This window comes from Dama dama, chromosome 11 (genome assembly GCF_033118175.1).
Source record: "Dama dama isolate Ldn47 chromosome 11, ASM3311817v1, whole genome shotgun sequence".
Lineage (NCBI taxonomy): Eukaryota > Metazoa > Chordata > Mammalia > Artiodactyla > Cervidae > Dama > Dama dama.
This window is the reverse complement of record NC_083691.1, coordinates 58,453,368-58,477,509: the sequence shown is the minus strand read 5'-3', so window position 1 is coordinate 58,477,509 and position 24,142 is coordinate 58,453,368. Positions and strand designations below refer to the sequence as shown.

General features: G+C 44.0%; 1 protein-coding gene and 1 long non-coding RNA gene across 2 annotated transcripts in view; one reads left to right on the top strand and one right to left on the bottom strand.

Moving 5' to 3' along the window:
* Window positions 1–3,672: 3,672 nt before the first annotated feature.
* LOC133065558 (uncharacterized) lies at window positions 3,673–9,119 on the bottom strand. The gene is made up of 3 exons (XR_009694907.1): window positions 9,061–9,119; window positions 8,089–8,438; window positions 3,673–3,901 (listed from the first exon to the last, which is right to left on the bottom strand). It is a non-coding gene; the product is annotated as an uncharacterized LOC133065558 (long non-coding RNA).
* A 392-nt stretch (window positions 9,120–9,511) lies between these two features.
* Window positions 9,512–24,142, top strand: part of TTL (tubulin tyrosine ligase) — a 33,837-nt gene continuing 19,206 nt past the window's right edge. Inside the window, exons 1-3 of the mRNA XM_061155331.1 lie at window positions 9,512–9,775; window positions 14,004–14,082; window positions 20,948–21,180. Of these exons, the coding sequence (XP_061011314.1) occupies window positions 9,619–9,775; window positions 14,004–14,082; window positions 20,948–21,180 (469 nt within the window). The 5' untranslated portion in view covers window positions 9,512–9,618. The remainder of the gene's footprint in view (window positions 9,776–14,003; window positions 14,083–20,947; window positions 21,181–24,142) is intronic.

Here is a 24,142-nt window from a genome sequence, read left to right as displayed (position 1 = left end):
AATGACAACCCACTCCAGTATTCTTGCCTGGAGAATTCCATGGACAGAGGAGCCTGGCACGCTACAGTCTATGGGGTCAGAGTCAAAGAGTCAGACAGGACTGAGTGACTAACACACACACACACACACCCCCACTGAGTCCCAGATGCTTTCTGTACATCATCTTCCTTATTTCCTAAAATAATTTAATTAGATAAGTGCTATGAATTTCACTTTGATTTCTCTTTACAAGTGAGGAAACAAAAGATTGGGGCACATGAATGGTGCCAAACCTTTTGAGAATTATTTCCTATTCAAATTATCACTCATTCCTCGGTTTGCAATAAGTTCCTAAAGGCTGCATGGTGTGTGAGTTGTGCCTAATCAGGAAAACAGAAGTCAGTTTAGGTACTTAAAACAGAGGGAATTTGATTCAAAGAATTAAATATGAAAGCTTTGGGAAGGATAGTTGATTTCAGGCAGTACTTCTGGATATGGTTGAGTGAGGAGACTGTCAAATGCTTTCCCCTAAAAACCACCATAAAAATGGACAAAGTTGCCCCCAATCATTTCTGCACTCTGGAAATTGTCCAGAGGCATTCAACAATCTGAGAAGTTTACGCTTGAACAAATGCTGGACTTGGTGGAAATCAATGGCATTCTGGTCTGTGTCTAATCCCATCTCTCCCTTCACAATGGAGTTCTACCAGGTAGGAAAAAGCCATGAAAACTAACAACTTTTCTTTTGCCTAAAGGGGACTCACTCAATTTGGAGCTGCAGACAGTGGCCACACTCAGGATCCTACTCACTCAAAGTAGTTTCCCAGAGCCAGGAGAGTCTAGGAGAGTCAAGGACTCGTTTCTACTGGCCAGAGGTTGAGGTTGTGATAAGGGTAAGCACATTCCCAGCTAACACTTTGCATATATGTAAGAGAGATCAAGAATCCTCAAGCTATTTATGGACTCCTGACTGTCGCTAAGGTCTTGGACATAAGCATAGAAAACCCAAAAGCACCCATCAGAAATGAAACCGCTTGCACAGACCTGAGAACAGCCTACATCATGAATGTGCTCTTCTGTCTACATAAAAAAATGCATCAGCATAAGATGAAGCCTAACTGGTTTGAGGTGTTTGAGTACAATCTCTGTCCAATCACTGGTTGACCACTGAGCTGTGGAGACACAGGGAAACCATAAAAAACAAGGCTAAACAATAAAAACAAAAATATATTCTTGAGTAAAGCCATCTATGAATATGTGGTCACACACCACAGAAGAGATAGGCAGATTCCATAGATATAGTCCAAGCAGACTAGTAAATGTTGTTGTTCAGTCACTAAGTCATGTTCCACTCTTTGCAACCCCGTGGACTGCAGCATGCAAGGCTTCTCTGTCTTTCACTATCTCCCAGAGTTTGCTCAAATTCATGTCCATTGAGTCGGTGAAGCTATCTAACTATCTTATCCTCTGTCGCCCCCTTCTCCTCCTGCCCTCAATCTTTCCCAACATCCCAACTTTTCTAATGAGTCAGCTCTTTCCATCAGGTGGCCAAAGGTTTGGAGCTTCAGCATCAGTCCTTCCAATGAATATTCAGGATTGATTTCCTTTTAGATTGACTAGTTTGATTTCCTTGTTGTCCAAGGGGCTCTCAAGAGTTTTGTCCAGCACCATCGTTTGAAAACATCAATTCTTCAGTGCTCAGCCTTCTTTATGGTCCAACTTTTACATTCGTTCATGACTACTGGAAAAACCTTAGCTTTGGCTATATAGACCTTTGTTGGCAAACTGATGTCTCTGCTTTTTAATACACTGTCTAGATTTGTCACAACTTTAGGAGAAACAAGAAATCCAGAGTCACTAAAGTGACCAATTTCTAACAAAAATTATGAGACATGTAAGAAAAAGGAAAAAAAAGCAGTCAATAGAAACTGTCTCTAAGTGACTAAATATGTTAAATTTATTCACAAAAAAGTTATTTTTATCAATGTTTTCAAAACAGATACAGTATGTTCAAAGAAAACTATGTGCAAAGACTTGAAAGAAATTAAGATAACAATGAATTAACAAACAGTGCTTCTCAAGGATGGTCCCCATCAGGGAACTAAGATTCCGCATACCACAAGAAAAATAAGTCCAAGAGCCACAACTAGAGAAAGCTCGAAAGCAGCAATGAAGACCCAGTGTAGCCAAAAATAAATAAATACTTTTTTAACTTATGCTAAGTGGCAACTTCCTGGATGTCTTGGTTTGAAAAGATGCCACCAATCTCTAGTTACGTTGGTTATTCACAGGTCTGTCACCCTGTGTGTAAACTCTGAGCAGGGATCACTTTGCAGCAACATGATCCAGGCAGAAGGAGGGTGTGGGCTCCACTGAACAGAAGGCGTGGGTGTCACCTCAGTCACTGGTACCCTGTAACTCTAGATTTCACAGTGTCCTTTGACTGCAGCTCACTGAGTTATTTTTCTATTTTCCTGTATCTCTACATGGGAGTCATTGCATTCATCCCAGAAAGAACATGAAAGCAAAGGAAAAATGACTTCCTCCAACATGGTGAGGTGTGAGGTTTCCTGAAGGTATTCTTGTCCCTTACGACTGTCACTCCCACCCAAAACTGCAGCTGTGGAGATAGTGGAAATAAGTGCTCCTTCAGTTAAACTGCCTCTCCCTTGCATCCGGGAAAATCCAGACTTCCCCAGGAATAGAAGCTCTGTGCAAGCAGCATCTTGCATCCTCTGTGCCTCGGGGAGCGAAGTCTGGAACAAGGATTTGTTAAATATTGAGTGAGCAGTTCCTGCCTTGAGAATAAGGCATTTCCTGTGTTCCAAGGCCTCTGTTTCTATCACCCCTGCTGCAAGAAATACCAACACAGTCATTGCAATCTCAGCATTAAGAAGTTCAACTGAAGTGGAAAATATTCTTGTTGTGGTAAGAGAGATGCTTGGATGGACCTAAAGATGAAAAGGTCTGCTGTCCTCCAAGGACTTTACAACTTAGTGCATCAATTTGGTGTCCATTGGCTGCATGGATGGTCTGGATGAGGATAGAGGAGTGGAACGCTCTCTGGGCAGAGTGGCTCAGAAAATGTTGAAGCTGTTAATCAGCAGATTAACACATTTTTTAAACTTATTTTTAATTTTAAGGTAATTGCTTTACAGTATTGTGTTGGTTTCTACCACACATCAATATGAATCAGTCACAGGTATACATGTGTGCTCTCCCTATTGTACACTCCCTCCCACCTCCCTCCCCATCCCACTCCTCTAGGTTGTCACAGAGCACCAGGTTTGAGCTTCCTCTGTCATACAGCGAACTCCCACTGGCTATCTATTTTACATATGGTGATGTATACTCTTCAATGATACACCGTCAATTTTGTTTCAATGCTACTCTGTCAATTTGTCCCACCCTCCCCCTCCCCCACTGTGTTCACAAGTCTGTTCTCTATGTCTCGGCAGACACCTCTTGACATAAAATGCAGTACAAAAAAAGCACAAAAAAACAAAACAATTCTCAGGACTTCCCTGGCTGTCCAGTGGTTAAGACTCTACACTTCCAATGTAGGGAACTAGGGTTCAATCCCTGGCCAGGAACTAAGATCCCACATGCCGTGCAGTGTGGCTGAAAGATAAAAATAAAGCAAAAACAAACCAAAAAAACCCCATCGATTCTGGTATTACTCACCATTGACAAACTTCGTAGCTTCCTCCAGTCCTTCTGTTCCATAGTCATAATTGTGGGTACATTCTGGTCTCTATTGGTCCTATTTCCATGGCTCTTTTCCATGGTTGGATGTGTTGTTGTTCAGGTGCTAATTCATGTCCAGCTCTTTGTGACCCCATGAACTGTGTGGAGGTAGGTCTCCTCTTTGTCTGTGTTCACAGGCTGCAAACCCATCCCACTCTCAAGGTCCAGCAGGAATCTGATGGGAAAGGAGTTATCTGGTCAGAACTTACCTCACTGCCTTAAAAGAATGGTACCAGGATGTGCACTGGGGCCCTGGCTGGTGTGGGGTGTGGGCTGAGCTGGGGTAGGGTCAGGGAACTAGTTCCCACATGCTGCAACTAAGAGTTCACACGCTGAAACTACAAGATCCCACTTGCCACAACTAAGAAGGGGAGCAGCCAAATAAATTTTTTAACTCTTTCATTGAATGTTACAATATCACTTCTGTTTTAGCTTTCTAAGTATCTTTTTTTTTTTTTTTTTTTGCCCAAAGGCATGTAGGATCTTAACTCCCTAATGAGGGATCAAACCCACACCACCTGTTTCAGAAGGTGAAGTCTTGACCACACACCACTGGGGAAGTCCCAGTAAAAAATTATTTAAAAAAAAAAAAGAAAAAAAAATCTGTGTGGTCCATGGACTTTTGTATACAGCATAATATGCAGGAAGAGTTTGCTAAAATCAGTCTATCAAAGGCAGAAGGAATGTTTCCAATTAAACTCTTCCTGTATGTGAAAGCTTTTCATTTTATAGTTTCATGTCCTTATTGGAAAAACAAACAAAATTCTCTCATCATGCTTTCACAACAGTTAGGACTATTTTTTTTTTTTCTTTCTTCAGAAAGTATTAAATACCTGCCATGGGAAAGTTCAGCAAGAAATGCTGAAATGTAAAACTGAACAACATGGTCCTTGAGCTTATGATCCAGTGAACATAACATCATGTGCTTAGCATCATAAGAACAGCAATATAGGTTCTCTGGGGGCAGAAGGATGTTGTGGGCATTCTTCCTCAGGGAAGGGGTCAACGGCTCCATTGAAGGGTATCTCCAAAATTCTTAGGAGCAACTGAGACCTCAAGCTAAAGAAATAGTAAGTCTTATTTTACTTAGCATAATTATGAAAAAGAAAATGCTGGCTCATTAAAGATTTTGATTAATAAGGACTTTAAGATTCATATGGTATTTGGTTCATCTATTTGGGCAGGTTCAATACACACTCAACATTAAAACACAGCTTTATTTGACCTTGATGATGATCAGGGCACTTTAGAAACTGGCTGAAGGAGTGTGGGAGACACTGCAGGGAACTTCCAATGGGAAGATTTAATGAAAGGCTATGAACTTGAAACTGAGGATGCTGGCTTCAATGAACCATTGCAGTTTCTGATGCGTGGACAGACACGATGAATGCTGTGTTTTAGAAAGATTAACCCAGTAATGATGTTCAGGGAAGAGGGGCCGTAAAGGAGCTAGAACAAGAAGAACAGCCAGGAGACACATGCAGTAACGGAAGCATGGAATGATTGTGGTGATGTCACAGATGGTAGAAGGTAAAACAATTTTGAGTTGCTTTGGTGTCCAAGTAGGAGACACAAAGGGCAAAGAGAGGGGAAAGGGTGCTTGAGGATTTTGCAACTTGCATCTTCAGAGCATCGACCTTAGGCCGTGTAAAAAATGTCCATCCTACTGTATCCTAGAGAACTCTGTTCAATGTTATGTGGTGGCCTGGATGGAAAGGGAGTTTGGGGGAGAATGGATATCTGTATATACATGACTGAGTTGCTCTGCTGTGCATGTGAATTTGTCACAACATTGTTAATTGGCTATACACCAATATAAAATAAAAAGTTAAAAAAAAAAGGTCCTTCTTTAGAAGCTCCCATTCTAGCCAAATCCTTCTCTATGTGAGATATTTGTGAGGTCAAGGGGATATGGCCACCCCAAGACTATAATCTTCCTGCTTTCCTGCTTTCTAGACTAGTCTAGGTATCTGAGAACCAGAATTCACTGTCCAAACAGCCCAGCTCATGGCCTGGGCACTCACAGGCTTCTTCCCTGGGTCCATGCTCCCAAGGGTCAGTGGCATGGCTGGTGTAGGCACCTCTAGGCCTGCAGGGTGGGAGAAGACCAGCTATTGTGGGAGGTGTTTGGTGAGTGGGTGGAGCTTAAATTCCCTGGATACGGAGTCCCCATGAATGATGCACAACTCTTCACAGCGCAGAATGGAGTCAAGGAGGTGGGCTGTGGGCAGGGGCCAGGGCCATGTCTTCTGGTATTACCAAGGTCTGGCATGGAACTTCTATGAGTCAGAGAATTCTAAAAATCCTGACCTTCCAGGTCATTCTCATAAATGTATATTTGTAAGGTAGAGGGATAGACACATTATTTAGCAACTTATTCGCTTGGTTTATACCTTTAAAATATTTAGACATGTGGCTCCCTTTTTACTCATTGGAGGATAATTGCTTTACAGTGTTATCTTGGTTTCTGCCATACATCAACATGAATTAGCCATATGTATACATATATCCCTCCCTTCTTCCCTTTTCTAGAATCAATCTTTCTAATAGATATAAATTATTCAGATTTTGTAATTATGTGTCAGTTTTGGTAAACTGGGTTTTTCAAGGAATTTGTCTACTTTTATCCAAATTGTCAAATTAATTGGCAAAAAATTATTTCTAGTATCTTATTCTTTCTAATGTCTTCAGGATTTCTAGTGATGTCTACTTTTTTATTCTAATACTGGTTCTTTGTGTTTCCTTTTATTTTTGTTTGGTTTGAATGTGTAACAATTTGAATTGTCTTAAAAAATTTTTTTAAACCTCCTTTCGGCTTACTTACTTTTTTTATTGTACATTTGTTTTCTATTTCCTTGGCCTCTTTTATTCCTTCTTTCCTTTTACTTACTTTGGGTTTGATTTGATATTCTTTTTTAATCTCATGAGGTGAACGTTTAGATCATTGATTTTCAGTCTTTCTTCTTTTTCTAACATATGAACTATAGACTATAAATTTACATTTAAGGACATCTTTAGCTGTGTTCTACCAGTTTTGATATACCACATCTAAAAATGTTTGCATACTATTGTGATTTCTTCATTGACTCGTGGGCTATTTAGAAGGGTTTTACTTAATTTTCAAGCAGCTTGATTCCACCACAGTCACAGAAATTGTTGAGAATCAATTCAAATCTTTGAAATTTGTTGAGGCTTATTTTATGACCCAGCATTCAATGGGTTTTGATAAATTTCCTACAACTTTGCATTCCACTACTGTTATTGACTGTGCATCCTGCTTCCAGGAGAAGAAGGAGAAGGTCTGTCCAAACTCTAAGGTCCAGACTTGGAAGAAATGCACAGCATTTTATTTACATAATATGACAAGTCCATATTCCTATACCTACATGGCAAGGCCTAATGCAAAGGAGGATGGGAAACAACTCTCAGACAGGGTTTTCCCCAACTAGTGTCCCACACAATCTCCAACCTAAGCAACTGCATTTAGGAAAAGAGGGGGAGAGAGTCTTTATCTTTATCCATAACTCAGGTAGAAAATTTAGATTACTCTTTTATGTTTTACCAATCACAATGGCAAAAGGGATGGAGCTGTCCTGTTGGACCAAGCCTGGATGTTCATTTTCCAATGCCTATAATGTACAGTGTTGATCCCACCAGAATAGCACAAAGTGGGTTCCAAGCATAAAAATGAGTCGCAGATAAAGGATGCTGTGCAAAAACTAAAACAAACAAGATAATGTTCACTATAAAATGTAGGTAAGAAAAGGGAGAAAAGAAACGACTGGATTTTGACAGCCAGAGTCCTAATGAAATTCATGGCTGTGGAGCAGTAGAGAGAGAAGCCAGCTTGCAGGGGTGAGTGGGTGGTGCAGGAGGAGTGAGTGAGGAAGAAGGCTGAAAGTGGGTGTCACTGTCAAGATGACTGGCTGTGAATGGCACTTCCCTGGTGATCCAGTGGCTAAGACTCCATGCTCCCAATGCAGGGGCCCTGGGTTCCAGCACTGGTCAAGGAACTAAGGGTTTGAATGCGGCAGCTGAAGATCTTGCATGCCGCAGTCAAATAAATATTTAAGATGACTGGCTGTGAAGAGAAGCAGTTACAATGTTTTCGCCTGAGCTCCCCCAAAAGGTGGACCTGATAAAGGGATTGAGAGCAAGGAGTTTATTTGATACGTGATCCCAAGAGATATGGGACAGTAAACCAGAAGGAAGGAATCCAACAAGAGAAGATGCATGAATGAACAGGTTACAGCTGTGGACAACTGGAGTGCTTCTGCTGATGACCTTGAATTAAGGTGTAGGAAGTATGCCTCCCCTCAGACTCAGTCACTGGAGGGGTGAGGAAGCCGGGGGACTACTTACCAACTCTCATTCCTCAGGGATGTCCGACTGCTGGGGGTGGGACTTGGGGGGTGAGGAAATGTAATCACCCCAGCCCTCCTGGTCCTGCTCCTGTTTCCCCGCTGAGCCAGCTTCTCACTGCCAGTGATGCCTCCAGGTAGTGGCCCAACTGGATGCGAACGAGGAGCGCGCTTTTACAATATGCTAAGTAAATATCGTGAGCACTGGGACAGCAGGTCCCGGATGCTCTTTCGCTGAAGAAGAGTAAGAGATGTGAGGGGCCTGGCTTGATGTGGGTAATTTATAAGGAAGTCTAGGAACCTCTGCGAGAAATCCTCTCTCCTTCCCTCAAATGCATCAAAAATTGTTTCCTAAAAGGAATTTAGAGTGAAATCAGGACTGAACGGACTTCAAAGTACCACCCTCCCCTCACTCCTAAGGAGAAATCGGTCTGAAGAAGGGAAAACGAGTGACCCATCGCTGGTAAGATCAGGGCAGATCCAGGGCTCCCCAGGGCCTGTATGCAGGGGACCAACAACCTTAGTCGCTCCATCGTGACCCTCTCTTTGCGACCCTACGGACTGTAGATCGCCAAGCTCTTCTGTCCATGGGATTTCCCAAGCAAGCCTGCTGGAGTGGGTTGCCATTTCCTTCTCCAGAGGATCTTGCCCGCCCAGGAATTGAACCCCAGTCTCTTGTGTCTCCTGCATTGGCAGGTGGATTCTTTACCACTAAGCCGTCAGGGAAGCCCCATGTCAGTGACCTAAGGAATCTAAAGTCACCTCCAACCCACGGCTGTGCGCCACCCAGGAGGTCTCAGAAAGTGTAAGGAGCATTCGCCCCAAAGGAAACCAGCAGCCACCGGAACGCTTCTGGTTCTCTGCGGTCTTTAAGCAGGAGAGTAAAAGGAGAGCATCGTAGACACAGTATGAAGCCTTAGAACTTGTTTCTAATCCATAAAATGTCCCCTTGAAATAGCAGGTGGAAAGCTACCTGCAAGCCCCCTGAAAAGTGATCCTCCGACACCGCCGAGTCCCCGTCCCTCTACAGTGACCCAGGGCTCGGGAGGACCGCCCCAGTTTCCGGTCCTCTCCAGGGCCCGCTCCCGCCGCCGCGCTCCCCCTCCTCCAGCCAGCCCCTTCACTCTCAGGCTCAGGGAGCCGGCCCGGGGAGCCGGCCCGGGGAGGGTGCCGGGCGCGCCTATAGATGCAAGCCTTAGGGCGGGCCGCACGGAATCACGGGGCGGAGGCGGGGCCGCGCCGGTGGTGGGAGTGGCCGCGCCAGGGATGGGCGGGACCGCGCCGGGGGTGGGAGCGGCGTCCCGGCTGCGCTCGCTGCTACAGCAGACGCGCAGGCGCCCGACCGCGGGCAGCCTTCGGGACCCGGGAGTCGCTGGGGGCGGGCGCGGGGGCGCGGTCGGAGCGTGCGGGGCGGGGCCGGAACGGGGCAGGAGCGCGGCGGGAGCCCGGGATGGTCCCTAGCTGAGCCGCAGCCTGGCCGGCTGATCCCTGCGGCGGCTGCCGGGGCGGCCTGGGCGCGCGGCCTTTCGCCATGTACACCTTCGTGGTGCGCGACGAGAACAGCAGCGTCTACGCCGAGGTGTCCCGGCTGCTGCTCGCCACCGGCCACTGGAAGCGGCTGCGGCGGGACAACCCCAGGTTCAACCTGATGCTGGGAGAAAGGAACCGGCTGCCCTTCGGGAGACTGGGTGAGCGGCCCCGTTTTGCGCCCTCCTGCTCCCTCCCTTCCCCCGTAGGACGAGCGCTTTTGTTTTAAGGTCGGAAACCTTTTCCCCTCCGTCGTTCCTCGGTCAGATCGAAAACTGCATCCCTAGTGGGCCAAGCGCAGCGTTTTCCTTGCCTTCTCTTGCCCTCGATCGAATTTGGGGCGGGAGTGGCTGTGCGGGCCCCCGGGACGGCAGCTGCCTCCTGACAATGACCGGCCCCCGCAGCCCCCTCCCCCCGGCGGCGTCGGTCTCTCCGGGGGCGGGGAGCCGAGGCCGCTTGTTCCCCGGATTCCCCAGGGCCCAACACCCCCAAATCTGGTAGGTCGGCTGGGCGGATCGCCGGGCGGCGCGAGGCCCTGCGAGCCGGGGACGGATGTCTGGCTGTAGTCCTCTTGCATAGTTCCTCCTCCGAGGATTCCGCCCTGCCTGTTTGGGCTCGGGAGGGGTGCTTGCGTGTGTTGAAAAAGCTCTGAGGATTGAGCTCCCCGAGTACTCAAACTGTCAGGGGATTTGGAAGAGACCTCTGAATTCCAAAACCTGTGAGCCCAGCCCGGCGAAGGGCGGAAGGGTGTCTGATTTTGGACATTTCCTTAGACCACCAAAGAACACGTTTTCACAGTTTCGTGTTGAATGCAGATTTTTTCGTGACACTGGGTTCTCTGCCTGCTCTCTCCGAGGGAGTTCCCTTCGTGCCCATGGTTGCAGCAGGCAGCACCACATCTCCATATCCGCCTGTAGGAAGGGGCTGGGGAAGGAGAGGACCAGCGGCTCCTTTTTAGATGACGTAATCCAGAAGTTGTGCGGATCACTTCCTTTCACATCCCATTGACCTGAGCATAGTCTCACGGCCACTCCTCACTGCACAGTCATCCGAGAATTGCAGCCTCACTCGAGGTCGCCAGTGTGCCCTGCCAAAATTCCCCTGGGTTTGGGACCCCAACGTATTACCAAAGAATGGAAGGGGAGGATCAATAATGAGGAAAAGTCATCTCTGCTTTGGAGGGCGTCCCAGAGAGGGCAGTGTCCTACCTCCAGTAGAGGAGACCGTTTTTAGAAATAGGTGTGGTCAGAGGGTGGAGAGATGCAAGAGGCAAAGAATGAAAATAGCCATCTGGAATTGACTTGCCCTCGCTGAAGGCTTTCGTGGTGGCTCAGCAGTAAAGAATCCACCTGCCAATTCAGGAGACATGGGTTCGATCCCAAGATGGAGAAGATCCCCTGGAGAAGGAAATGGTAACCCCCTCCAGCATTCTTGCCTGGAGAATCCCATGGACAGGGAAGCCTGGCGGACTACAGTCCATGGGATCACAAAGAATCATACACAACTTAGTGACCAAACAACAACAATAAGCCCTTGGTGAGCTTGCATGGAGAGCACAGTTGGGTGGGGGCCTGTAGAATTGTAATGATTTGAGCAATGAAGGGGGTTCACCCTATCCTTACTGAAATTTCATTAAAATGGGACCACGAACAACTTTTTATTCTTACATGAATTTCTAATGTATGATGGGAACTCCATGGAAGAGCTGATTCCAACCCCCAGAAATTCTGGAATACAGAGAATGTGCCTGGAGATTGCCTTTTGTTAAACTGTCTCCCCAGGAAGCCCTCAGCAAGAAGAATGCCTTCCCTGAAAGAAGAAGACCTGCTTATAGTTGAGAATGTTAAATTTCCTCCTTACTCTGCTTCCCTGCCTGACAGACTTTCTTCTTTGGACTGGGTGGTGCCTGGCTGAAAGAGCTGAGGTTGGAATCCTAAAATTAAAAACTGACAACAATCCTTCAATAAAAAATAAATAAATTAGAAAAAAAAACCAACTGATAACAGTGGCTCAGCAGTGGTGGAAGCAGGGGCCATCAGCACTGCTGTGGGGCTCAGCACTAGGATATAGAAGCAGAATTCCAGAAGGTCCAAAACCTACACCGGTACCACGAAGTCAACAGTTGCTCAGTACACATTTGGTTTGTATGAGAAAGCTGAGGGCTTCCTCCGGAGACAAGGGGCAATCTCCAGACACATTTTCTTATTCCAAGATTTCTGGGGGTTGGAATCAGTCCTTCGATGGAGTCCCCATCATACATCAGAAACTTGTATAACATTAACTCCCAAGCATCCTGATTGGGAGTTTGACATTAGCAGATGCAAACTATTCTATATATGTATAACTGAATCACTTTGCTGTATAACCAGAAATAACAACTGTGTGCATGGGCGCTAAATCTCTTCAGTTGTGTCCAACTCTTTGCAACCCTACGAACTGTTGCCCACCAGGCTCCTCTGTCCATGACATTCTCCAGGCAAGAATACTGGACTGGGTTGCAGTGCCCTCTCCAGGGGATCATCCCTACCAAGGGATGGAACCTGCGACTCCTGCATTGTAGGTGGATTCTTTACCACTAAGTCACCAGGGAAGCCCCAGTTCAACTCTAGTCCCATATAAAATAAAAATTAAAAAAAGAAATTCTAAAAAGAATGTCAGCCAAAAAAAACAAACAAACACTTATACTTCAATAAAAAAAATTTAAAGGTTAGCTTCTTAAAAACAAGCAGAAAAAAAAAAAATGCAAAACAGCATCCCACAGCCAGGTGGTTATATGACTTCAATGTTAGGGATATTTACCTTTTGTACACAGTGCAAAACCCAAGGAGATGGCCCAGCCGGATAAAGGCCCAAGAATGCTGGTGCCATGGAGATGAGAAAGTGGGCAGTTTAGGTGTGAACCAGTCCACCTGTTTTATGGAGATAATAAGAGCTAGTTAGCGCCTGAAACTTCTTATTTGGTTATATGCTGTCCTCAGATGAATTATTCTTACCTCTGGCATCTTCAATTCAAACTCCCTTTGTTTCATTCTACTTTTGTGTGGCTGAAAACTCAGTGCATTTTGTTAGGATGTTAAATATACATTGAGGCATTTGTAGAGATTATCATACTGCGTGAAATAAGTCACACAGAGAAAGACAAATATGTATCACATATATGTGGAATCTAAAAAATATAGTACAAATGAATTTATTTACAGAACAGAAACTGACTCACAGACATAGAAAAGAAACTTACAGTTACCAGAGGGGAGGGAGGGGACGAGAAAAATTAGGCCTATGAGAGTAACCAATTCACACTACTATATAGAAAATAGATGAAAAAGAAGGATTTATTGTATAGCACAGGGAATTATATTCAATATCTTGTAATGGATATGATTATTAAATACAGTGGAAAAGAATCTGAAATTCTTTTAGCCCAAGAAGATAGAGTGGGAAAAACCTATAAATAAAGAAGAAAACTATTTGTATTAAAAAAAAAAAAGAATCTGAAATATATAGAGAGAGATACATGTATAACTTAATCACTGCTGTACATCCGAAACTAACACAATATTGTAAATCAACTACTTCAATAAAAAAATTTTAATTGAGGCTTTTGTTTTTATTTGTATCCTTCTGCTTTAGTTTTATAGAGGAGGGGGGCATGCAGTGCAACCTACTGAAAATGAGTTTCCCAGTGGGAGTATGCACAGAAGAGTATTCTCAGGGCTTCTGAATTTATAGACACGACCTCTCCACCATCCCCCCTCAGCTAGCTAATGGCTCCCCTAGAAGCTTGCAGAGGTAGACATGCTTGAGAACAGCAGGATCTTAGTTCTACTGCCTTCCTCGATGGCTGTAGAGAGCAAGGGTAGCAACATCAGAAGTTTGACCACTTAAGTTTTTACTGTATCAGTTCAGTTCAGTTCAGTCACTCAGTCGTGTCCGACTCTTTGCCACCCCATGAATCGCAGCACTCCAGGCTTCCCTGTCCATCACCAACTCCCAGAGTTTACCCAAACTCATGCCCATCAAGTCAGTGATGCCAGAGATTATTAAATCCATGTGTTAAGCCACGAGTGGGGTACAGTGGGGATCCAGGAGAGGCAAAATAGAAATTACTCGTTCACACTAGGAGCAAAGGCAGCAGTAGTCTTTGGCAGACCTTTGATACTGGTATAATCTCCACTCTGGGGAGGGTGAGAATTGCCAGCCGAAAGCCGAGCAAAGGGGCATTGAGGTGCAGGGCAACAGAATCGCTCCCTTTCCAACACCCAGTCTGATAATGGGGGAAAGACGAGCTAAGCATGACACGCTGCTCTCTGTCCTGTATGTGGGTGCTGACATTGTTTTCCATCGGAGAAATGGTCTGTTTCCTTTCTGAACCTCCTCTTTGCTTCACAGGTCATGAGCCTGGGCTGATGCAGTTGGTGAATTACTACAGAGGGGCCGACAAACTGTGTCGCAAAGCATCTTTAGTGAAGTAAGTGTTCTTTAAGACCCAGTGTTTTCCATTGTCACCTAAACGTGAGCTTTCATCCTAAAGCATTTAAGCAGAATGTGCAGTTGTCTTTTAAGAGTGAAAATACTTTCATTTAGAAAGCAATCAAAGGTCAGTTTTGGTGTGTGTGTGTGTTGCCACATTGCCCGAATCTTAGTTCCCTGACGAGGGATCGAACCTGTGCCTCCTGCATTGGAAGTTAGGAGTCTTAACCACTGGACTGCCAGGGAAGCCCCCAAATAGTAGTTTTGATTGTTATCCAAACTTTGCTGTATGTGTCTGGTAAAGCCTGTCTGTCTCTTACATGAGGGGCTTCCCTGGTGGCTCAGTGGTAAAAAAAAAAAAAAAAAAAATCTACCTGCTAATCCACAGGTTCGATCCCTGGGTCGGGAATATCCCCCCAGAATGGCAACCACTCCAGTATTCTTGCATGGAGAATCCCATGGACAGAGGAGCCTGGCGGGCTACAGTCCATGGGATCGCAAAGAGTCGGACACTACTTAGCGACTCAACAACAACAACTCTTGGGTGAGGATCCCTTGAAGCAGAGTCTGAGACAGGGCTTTTCATGGCAGTGATTAATGAGGAGAGGCTCGCAGGAGAAACTCATTGAGAACCAGGGAAGCCGGGGAAGCAGCCAAGCAAAGAGGTGGTTTCAGCTGAAATCTCAACTCAGCCTGATTCCATGGAAATTGGGAGCAAACGGTCCCTTGATAGTCTAGACTCTGATGTTGGTCAGCCACTGGCTATGGGAGGACGTACCTTCCCAGCATTTCTAGGCAGCAGCTGGTCCCTGGAGAAAGGGTGCACATAAGCTTATAGCAATAAACTCGCAGCAGCCAGGGGCCCCTCAGAAGGGACACCTGGGGAGAATATACCAGTATCTACCACACTGCCCATCTCTGAGCAGTTCACTTATGGCTTACTGCCAAAATAACAGCATCATGGGACTTCCCTGGTGATCCAGTGGTTAAGACACAAAGAGTCAGTCACTCTTTGTGACCCCATGGACTGTAGCCTGCCAGGCTCCTCTGTCCATGGGATTCTCCAGGCAAGAATACTGGAGTGGGTTGCCATTTCCTCCTCAATTCAGGGAGCATGAGTTCCATCCCTGGTCAGGGAACTAAGATCTCACATGCCTTGCGGTGTAACAGAACAAAAAAAGAAGAGCAGCGTCATAAGGTGGAAGGGAGCAGCCTGATCTGGTGATTAAGATCTAGGATCAGCAGCTTGGGTTTTAACTTCAACTCTTCTTAACAGCTTGGGCAAATTTTCTGATCCCTCTAAGCCTCAGTGCATCCTTCACAAAGAGGTTGTAATGCACATAATGTCTGTAACAGTGGCACAGAGTGAGCATCTGACCCTATGCCTTAGTTTCCTTTTCTGTAAAATGAGGATATTAATAGCAACTACCTCGGGGTTGTTGTAAGGATTAGTTGAATTAATTTATGTAAGGTCTTGGACTCATGCGAGGGTCAGAGTCCATACTGTATAAATGAAAGAGGGATGGGGCCCCTCAAATCAGGTCTCCAGGATTGCCTCTACGGTGACTGGTGTGAATGTGTATGTAGCCAAACACATCACTTAGGTAAGACACTAGAAGGCGTGACTCAATGAAAATACTCTTTTCCCCAATCATACTGCTTTCCGGGCTCTAGATATTTACTGACTTGTGTTGATAGGAGTATTTCCACCTTTTGGCTCAGACTCACTGCCCTCAGTAACTTATGTATCCATGTCTCCCTGTGATGGATTTTCATGATTTATCAGCTACTCCTAAAGGAGAACAAAGCTTCATAAAGTCTTCTTTTTACATATTTACGTATTTATTTGTTTTTTAACGTTTATTTACTTGACTGCATCAGATCTTAGTTGTGACATGGAATCTTTGTTGCATTATGCAAGATCTTTAGTTGTAGCGCATGAATTCTCTAGTTGTGGTGTGCAGGCTTAGCCTTTGGAATCTTAGTTTCCTGATCAGGGATCAAACCCATGTCCCCTGCATTGCAGGGTGGATTCTTAACCACTGGACCACCAGAGAAGTCCCCTTATTTACATATTTAGAAGTCAGAAGTTTGTTTCATAAGAACTAGGAGTAGAAGTGGGTTTATTTATTGAGGTTATTTATTTAGATATTTTGATAAAGTGCTTGTTCATTCTATGATTTTTTTCCTAAAGATAAAGGTAGGATTTTTTTTAAGTAAAAAGCAGAGGATACTGTGAAAAGTAATGTTCTCTATATTTGCATACTTGGCAGCTAAGATAAGATGGAGAGAGTTCAGAGCTAGAGGCATGAGTAGATCTGAGTAAGTGTCTGGATCTCTGTGACCTTGGACAGTGCCACTCAGAATCCCCGTGTCCCATCTGTGGGGATGTCGGGGATCATGCCCGCTCTTTGCCTCCCCATGGCATGTGACGTGGTCTGTTATGGCACCCTATACATGGCGATGTGACTTACACGGGCTGGGGGTTGTCATCCTCTAAGCTCCCTTCGTTCTCTCAGGTGTCCTGTGAAGGATTGCGGTCATTCCCTTTGTCCCATAGTTTATATGGCTCAAAGTGAAAGTAAAAAGTGTTAGTCGCTCAGTCGTGTCCAACTCTTTTCGACTCTGTGGACTGTAGCCCACCAGGCTCCTCTCAGTGGGATTCTCCAGGCAGGATACTGGAGTGGGTTGCCATGCCCTTCTCCGGGGGATCTTCCTTACCCAGGGGTTGAACCCAGGTTCCCTGTGTTGCTGGCAGATTCAAAATAAAGTAAATAGAGTGCTAGCTGCATGTGTCACTTTAAATTGCCTAGTAGCCCCATTAAAATGAGTACAAAGAAGGCTTCCCTGGTGGCTCAGTGGTAAAGAATCTGCCTGCCAATGCAGGAGACTCGATTTCCGTTCCTGATGTAAGATCCCACGGGCCTCAGAACAACTAAGCCCATGTACTAGAGCTACTGAGCCTGTGCCCTAGAGCTTGGGAGTCACAACTACTGAGCCCACAGGCCCTATAGCCCGGGCTCTGCAACAAGAGAAGCTACCACAATGAGAAGCCTGCGCACCACAGCTAGAGAGTAGCCTCCACTTGCCACAACTAGGGAGAAACCCGTGCAGTAATGAAGCCCCAGACAGCCCCAAAAATTAATTAATTAATTTTTAAAAATGAGTACAAAGACATTGTACAATTTTAGTAATACATTTTATTTAACCAAATAATTCTAAAACATCAGTTTGACATGTAATTAATATAAAAAACAACTAATGAGATATGTTATTTTTGTATTCAAGTCTTCAAAATCTGGTGTGTATTTTATATTTGTATTTATCTAAACTCAAACATTAAATTTCCATTGGTGTACTTCCCAGGAGGTGTAGTGGTTAAGACTCTGCTCTTTGACTGCAAGGGGGCACAGATTTGATCCCTGTTTGGGAATTAAGATTCTGCATGCCTTGGGTGTGGGGAAAAAAAAGAAAGAAAGACACATGCAGCATGGATATAGGTGAAAAAATATAAATCACAAGGCCATTTTTTATCTTTGACTATTGAGTGAACTAATAATTAAAAAGAATGATTTGGTAAGCATTCCTCTTATTTTAAGAGAATGTGAATTGGAGTTAACAGTACAAGAATCCTGGTAAAATTCTTCTATCTCTCACTCAGGGGCATTGGTAAAGAACACAGGATGATTAAATTCATCATCTTGTGTTTCTTCCATTCTTCATTGTATCATTTGCAAGTATGTATTGAACCATTTTAACAATTTATCCATACTGAGTACAAATGTTTTCAGTATGTGTCGATATGTATCATGCAGTAAAATATAGCAATAAAGAAAAAAAAACAAAAAAACAAGCAATCATCAGTTTATTAAATCCCAGTAAATCCAGACTTTAACCCAGGTTAGCTGAAGTAATGTCTGTCATGACAGAAACTATTTTTTCACATGTAGATGAAATTCTTCTGACAAATGTAAAAGATTAGAAAGTATCTTTACCATGAGTTTATATTTTAGGCTGCAATTTGACAATATTTTTTCATATATTTGGAAATCTTTTGAGGCAAAACATACAAATTATTAATTGGGCAGCTTCTGTCACCCAACTCATCTAACGCTAAGGAAAAATATTTCAAATTTTTCAAATTTTGATTGAATCTTTGATATTGTTAGAAATGCTTTGTACTCTCTGGGCAGTTATTGATGGCTTAACTAAAGACCATCCACTTTTTGTAAAATATTTTTTTAGGCTTTCCTCAAAATTCTTTTACTACATTTCCATCTAAAATGATACTGTTTTTTTATGTAAGAATCCAAGCCATTTCATAGCTGAACAAAGTTACAAACCCAGATCCTATTAAAAATGTGTTTAAAGTTTTTTTCTGTTGAATTTTTAATTCTGATTTTAGCCACTAATTTCATTGTTTGTTTTTTGACTGTTGAGAGGTAAACACTTACCAAATTCCTTATGTTTCTTGAAAATGTCCCCTTTATACAACAAACTTCATTTTTTCTTCCATAGCAGATTTTAATTGCCATCCATGTTGAAATTTGTGACACACATTGAATGTCTTCTAGTGCTTATTTTTCCTTTATTATGTAGTTATAGCTCTAGCTTCTGCATCTCTGCTCAGTTTTGAATCAGTAGTATACCTTTGTTTTAAATTGAAGAACTTGTCCATACACATTTTTTTTATTTAAAAAAAATTATGCTTGTTTACCAATTATGATTACCTAGCTATTACTAGGGCTTCCCAGGTGGCTTAGTAGTAAAGAAACACCTGCAGGAAATAATAGGTTCAATCCCTGGTTCAGGAAAATCCCCTGAAGAAGGAAATGACAACCCACTCCAGTATTCTTGCCTGGGAAATTTCATGGATAGAGGAACATAGAGGGCCACAGTCCATGGGGTCATAAGGACCTGAACACAACTTATTGAGTAAACAACAACAACAAAGCTATTACTATAACTTGTGCTATGAGCATAATAAGCATGTTATAATGTTTCATCAGTGCCTGGAAAACAATTCGCATGAATCCATCTATTGTCCACAAAGAGAACAGTGATGCTTTTATGTTTTATGTTTAATACTAGAAGCAGCGTGTGCCCCCGACACACAGGCCACCCTTCAACAACAGCATCTTAGGTCACCCAGTGGTTAAAGGGAAACATCATCTTGCCAAAACAGTACTGTTGTGCTTCATGGAAACATATCTTACAATGCTTCAACTTTTAAATTAAAACTAGACACAATTGGAAATTGGGTTCCTGAGTTGCATTGGCCACTTTTCAAGCGCTGCGAAGCACTTGAAAGTTCCATGTGGCTCATGGCCACCATATTGGACAGTGCAGATAGAGCCGAATGATCTGTGAGAAGAAATGTATGGTTTTTTTTTTGTTTTGTTTTTTGGTTATTTTGAGTTCTTTAAGTTAAATTCCATTGCCTCTGACTTAAAGTGAAAGTGAAAGTCACTCAGTCGTGTCTGACTCTTTGCGACCCCTATAGTCCATGGAATTTTCCAGGCCAGAATACTGGAGTGGGTAGCCTTTCCCTTCTCCAGGGGATCTTCCCAACCTAGGGATCAAACCCAAGTCTCCCACATTGCAGGCGGATTCTTCACCAGCTGAGCCACAAAGGAAGCCCAAGAATACTGGAGTCGGTAGCCTGTCCCTTCTGCAGCAGATCTTCCCGAACCAGGAATTGAACCAGGGTCTCCTGCATTGCAGGTGGATTCCTTACTAACTGAGCTATCAGAGAAGAGCTTTATTTAAAAATCTAAATTTATAGCTTCTTTTCATTATTTCTGCTGTTGGCTCGCAGACTGAGTTTTGCTGATTACAGACCAGGCTCCGCCGTTTGTGTTTTAGAGAGACAAAGAAGGTCAGCTCAGGGGACACTTGTGAGTGTCTTTGGCTAGGTTCTTCCCTCCTCTGATTCCTGGGGACCAAGAATGGGTTTAGAGTTAGGACTTGGGAACGATTCAGAGCTTGCATCCTACCTGTTCCTCACTACCTTTATGATGTTGGGAAATTCATTTCTTTGTGACCCAGAACCTCATCCATGAAAGGTGATGCTGGTGCCTCCCCCTAGAGATCTCATTGGGAAGGAGATGCCGAGGGAAGCCCTTGTGTGTATTAAGTGCCTGATTTTATATCCCCCTTGTTATGTTATTTGGGAGGCAGGAGATGTGTTTAGTTATGACCACCAGAGTCCTGTGTTCCATCAGAAAGACTCTTCCTGGGAATTCCCTGGCAGTCCAGTGATACAGGTTCAATCCCTGGTCTGGGAACTAAGATCCTGCAAGCTACATGGGGCTGCCCCTCCCCTCACCAAAAAAAAGATTCTTCTTACTCTGCCACTGTAACCAGGCTGAGCTAAAAGCAAGAAGTAAAAGACTAAAATAAATCTTTAGATAATTCAAATTCCAGAGTATTAGGCTTTTCTCTCCAGAGTTGGGCCAAGGTAGTATTTTTGCTAGTAATCCAGATAGTTTCCTCAATTCTCCACTTGGGTTTGTTAGTGCAGGTCTAGCTTGGCTACAGCGTATTTGTTGGAAATATGTTGGTTCAGGATCATTGCAAGTTAAGTTTCCTTAGTGATACATTTTAAGAGGAGTTAAAGTTCTGGACATTAAGCCCCTTTGGAATTCCATGGAGTGTGCCTGTAAGGTCCTGCGTAACAGCTGTGTGCTGCTCTGTGGTCCATTGGAGGTCTGCCCAGTGAGGCCAAGTGTGAGGCGTGGTATAAGACCAGCTCCAGGCTCTGGCCATGCCTCCTTGGAGAGCTGTGGAGCGAAGCACTGGCTTTTCTGAATAGAGGGAGAGAGTGTCCTCAGAAGAGAGACTGACCTTCTATCGTCTGCCAGGCTCATCAAAACCAGCCCAGAACTGGCTGAGTCCTGCACATGGTTCCCCGAGTCCTACGTGATTTATCCAACCAACCTCAAGACCCCAGTTGCTCCAGCTCAGAATGGAATCCATCCACCGTTCCATAGTTCAAGGACGGACGAGAGAGAATTTTTCCTGGCTTCATATAACAGAAAGAAAGAGGAGGGAGAGGGCAACGTTTGGATCGCAAAATCATCAGCCGGAGCCAAAGGTGAGTTGGCATCACTGCCCCTCTCCCTTCCCTGTGGGTGCATAATATGCTTTGTTAGATTCAAATGATGTCTTTAGATCAGTGACTATTCTAATCTGAATCCTCCAGAATAGAGACCACATCTAGTTACACAATTTAAAATAACTAGGTTCTGATGACCTAGAAATGTGTATCTCCAAATCACTTACAGAAAGTCCTATGTTCGAATTAGTTCCATTCTGAGAGCACATTCATAAGCCCAGTTTGTTTGTGCGTGTGCCTAGTAGCTCAATCGTGTCCGACTTTTGGCAACCCCATGGACTGTAGCCCACCAGCCTCCTCTGTCCATGGGATTCTCCAGGCAAGAATACTGGAGTGAGTAGCCATTCCCTTCTCCAGGGGATTTTCCCATAGGTACCCAACTAACACAGTCGGCCGTATAGTACTGTACTGTAATAGATTTATAATACTTTTCACACAAATAAGACATTAAAAAAAAATAAACATTTTTCATCTGACACTACAGTACCACGAAAAGTACAGTAGTACAGTACAACAGGTGGCACACAGGGGCTGGCATCGAGGGAACAGGCAAGAAGAGTTACTGATGGAGGAGGGAGAGGAGGTTGGGAGATGGTCGAGCTGAAGGGTCAGGAGCAGCAGGAGACGAAGGGCAAGCTGCACAAGCAGTTGTGGAGGACGCAGCACGTGACAGCATGCTCCAGACACGTGAACTGCCTTACGTGATTTTGACATACAAACGCACGTTCTCATCTTTGAAAGTTTGCAACTTCAAGGTTCGTATGTAGGGGACTTACTGTATACTAAAAATAAAGTAAAATAAAATAAGCAAAAGTGTCTCTGAGCTGAGGGCTTTCTCTTTAAGCTCCAAACCCAACGGTAAGCATTTTCAACTTAATATGTCTGATGTAGAACCTTTTGTTTCCTTCCAAACTATACCCACCCCAACCTGCTCCTCTTTCTGCCTGCTTATGGAGTACATGATCCCACTTTTCACCCAGCCTCTGGACCCCAAACCTGGGAGTCCTTCTTGCCTGCTCTTTGCTTTACAGTCAATCTCTAACACATCAGCAAGTCTTGCTAACTCTACCTTTAAAATAGTCTCGAATAGAACTTTTCTTGCCATTTCCACTGCTCTCACTTGATATCAAAGCTCCTGTTCTCTCTAACCTGGGTAATTACAATGCCTTTTCACAGCAGCTCTCCTGCTCTCGGGCCCAATGATGTTTTAAAAATGGAAACATGATCATATAACTCCCCACTCAAGACTTACCAGCTGCCTCCCCGAGGCAACTAGAATAAACTCAAGTCCTGCTGGAAGTCGACACCACTTGGTATTTGCCCATATCTCTGATCTCACCCCCTATTCTTGGCCTTGCTCCCTGTACTGTAGCCAGGAAGCCTGCCTAGAGTCCCTCAAATACTTTAAATTCATCTCTGTACCTGGAACGCACTTCCATGGGCTGTTTTTCGTTTCTCAGCTCAGATGGTGCCTTGTCAGAGAGGCTTTTCTGATCTAAAATAGCCTCTATGTCCATTGCTTTCTATCCTTTCCCCTGTTTTAATTTTCCATCCCTGCACTAACCTTTTCCAGCACTCTATTACTTATTAATTTATCTCTTCATCTCCTCCATAATCCTGCACGCTCCATGTAAACACAGATTTTCTGTTTTCTTCATCTCTGTACTTTGCCCACAGGCACTTAATAAATGTGTGAGAATCAATGCACTAAAGGTATGAGGTATGTCATAACTCAGTCTTAAAATAAGACAGTTGCCAATGTATCGATCACATAGACATGGTCCCTCTCTATAACTACTATCATATGCTATCTTAAAAACCATTCCATTTTGAACTTACACATCTCTGATTGCCTTGAAAGACCATCTGGCCATTGGTACTCTTTTTTTTTTTTTGAGTCAAAATCAACTTCATTATTATTTCCAACCTCACTTTTGATCTTATAAACAATATGGGTTCATTACAGGAAGTTAGAATGTACAGATACTATTATTCCCCTACTACAAATTAAAACACCTATTACCATCATTTTGGTAATTGTCTCTCTTTTTTTTTTTTTCCCCTCCCTAATTATCTCTTTTTTAAAAAAAACTTTTTATTTTGTATTGGGGTATAGCTGATTAACAGTGTTGTGATTTTATAGTTTAGATAAACAGCTAAGGGACTCAGCCATACATACACATGTATCCATTCTCCCCCAAATTCCCCTCCCATCCAGGCTGCCACATTACTGAATCGAGTTCCCTGTGCTGTATAGTAGGTCCTTGTTAAGTTATCTATTTTAAATACAGCAGTGTTACATGTCCATCCCAAACTCCCTAACTATCCCTTACCTCATTCTTCTCCCTGACACATTGGTACTTATTTTTATCCCAGGTCCAGTGGACCTCACCTTCTTTTTCACCAACTGTGAGACAGAAGGGCATCACCTAGAATCTTCAGGTGCCTCACCTAATTCTCCCTCTCCTCCTGTGACCTCTTCCCCAGAACTGTCCCCTAGCTTTGTTCCGATAGTAAACGGGGGAATTGGAAGAGGAAATAGTCATCCACAGCATTCCAGATTCCTCCTGTGGATGGAGAATGGAGTCAGGGTGGCCACCGTGAGGACACCGTGCGTCCTTGTGTCATGGACTTGACTGGCACGAGAACAAGGAGTGAGGCAGGCCTTGGGCAGAAGGACATGACAGGTCATGGCGGTGATCCCACCTGGGTGGTCCCTGGACCCTCCCCAACACAAGACAGAGAGTGATGCTCAGCAGCAGAGGGAGGTACGGAGAGAATTAATGCCAAACAGAGAAGACATTTCACTTTAGGAGCTGAGGAGATTAGTGGTGTGGATTTGTTTTATTTGGTAATTACAAAATGAAATGAATAGCTGAATAAATTAATTGTATTCTTGTTAAACAGACACATAGAACCTAGTGCATTCTGGGTATAGTTG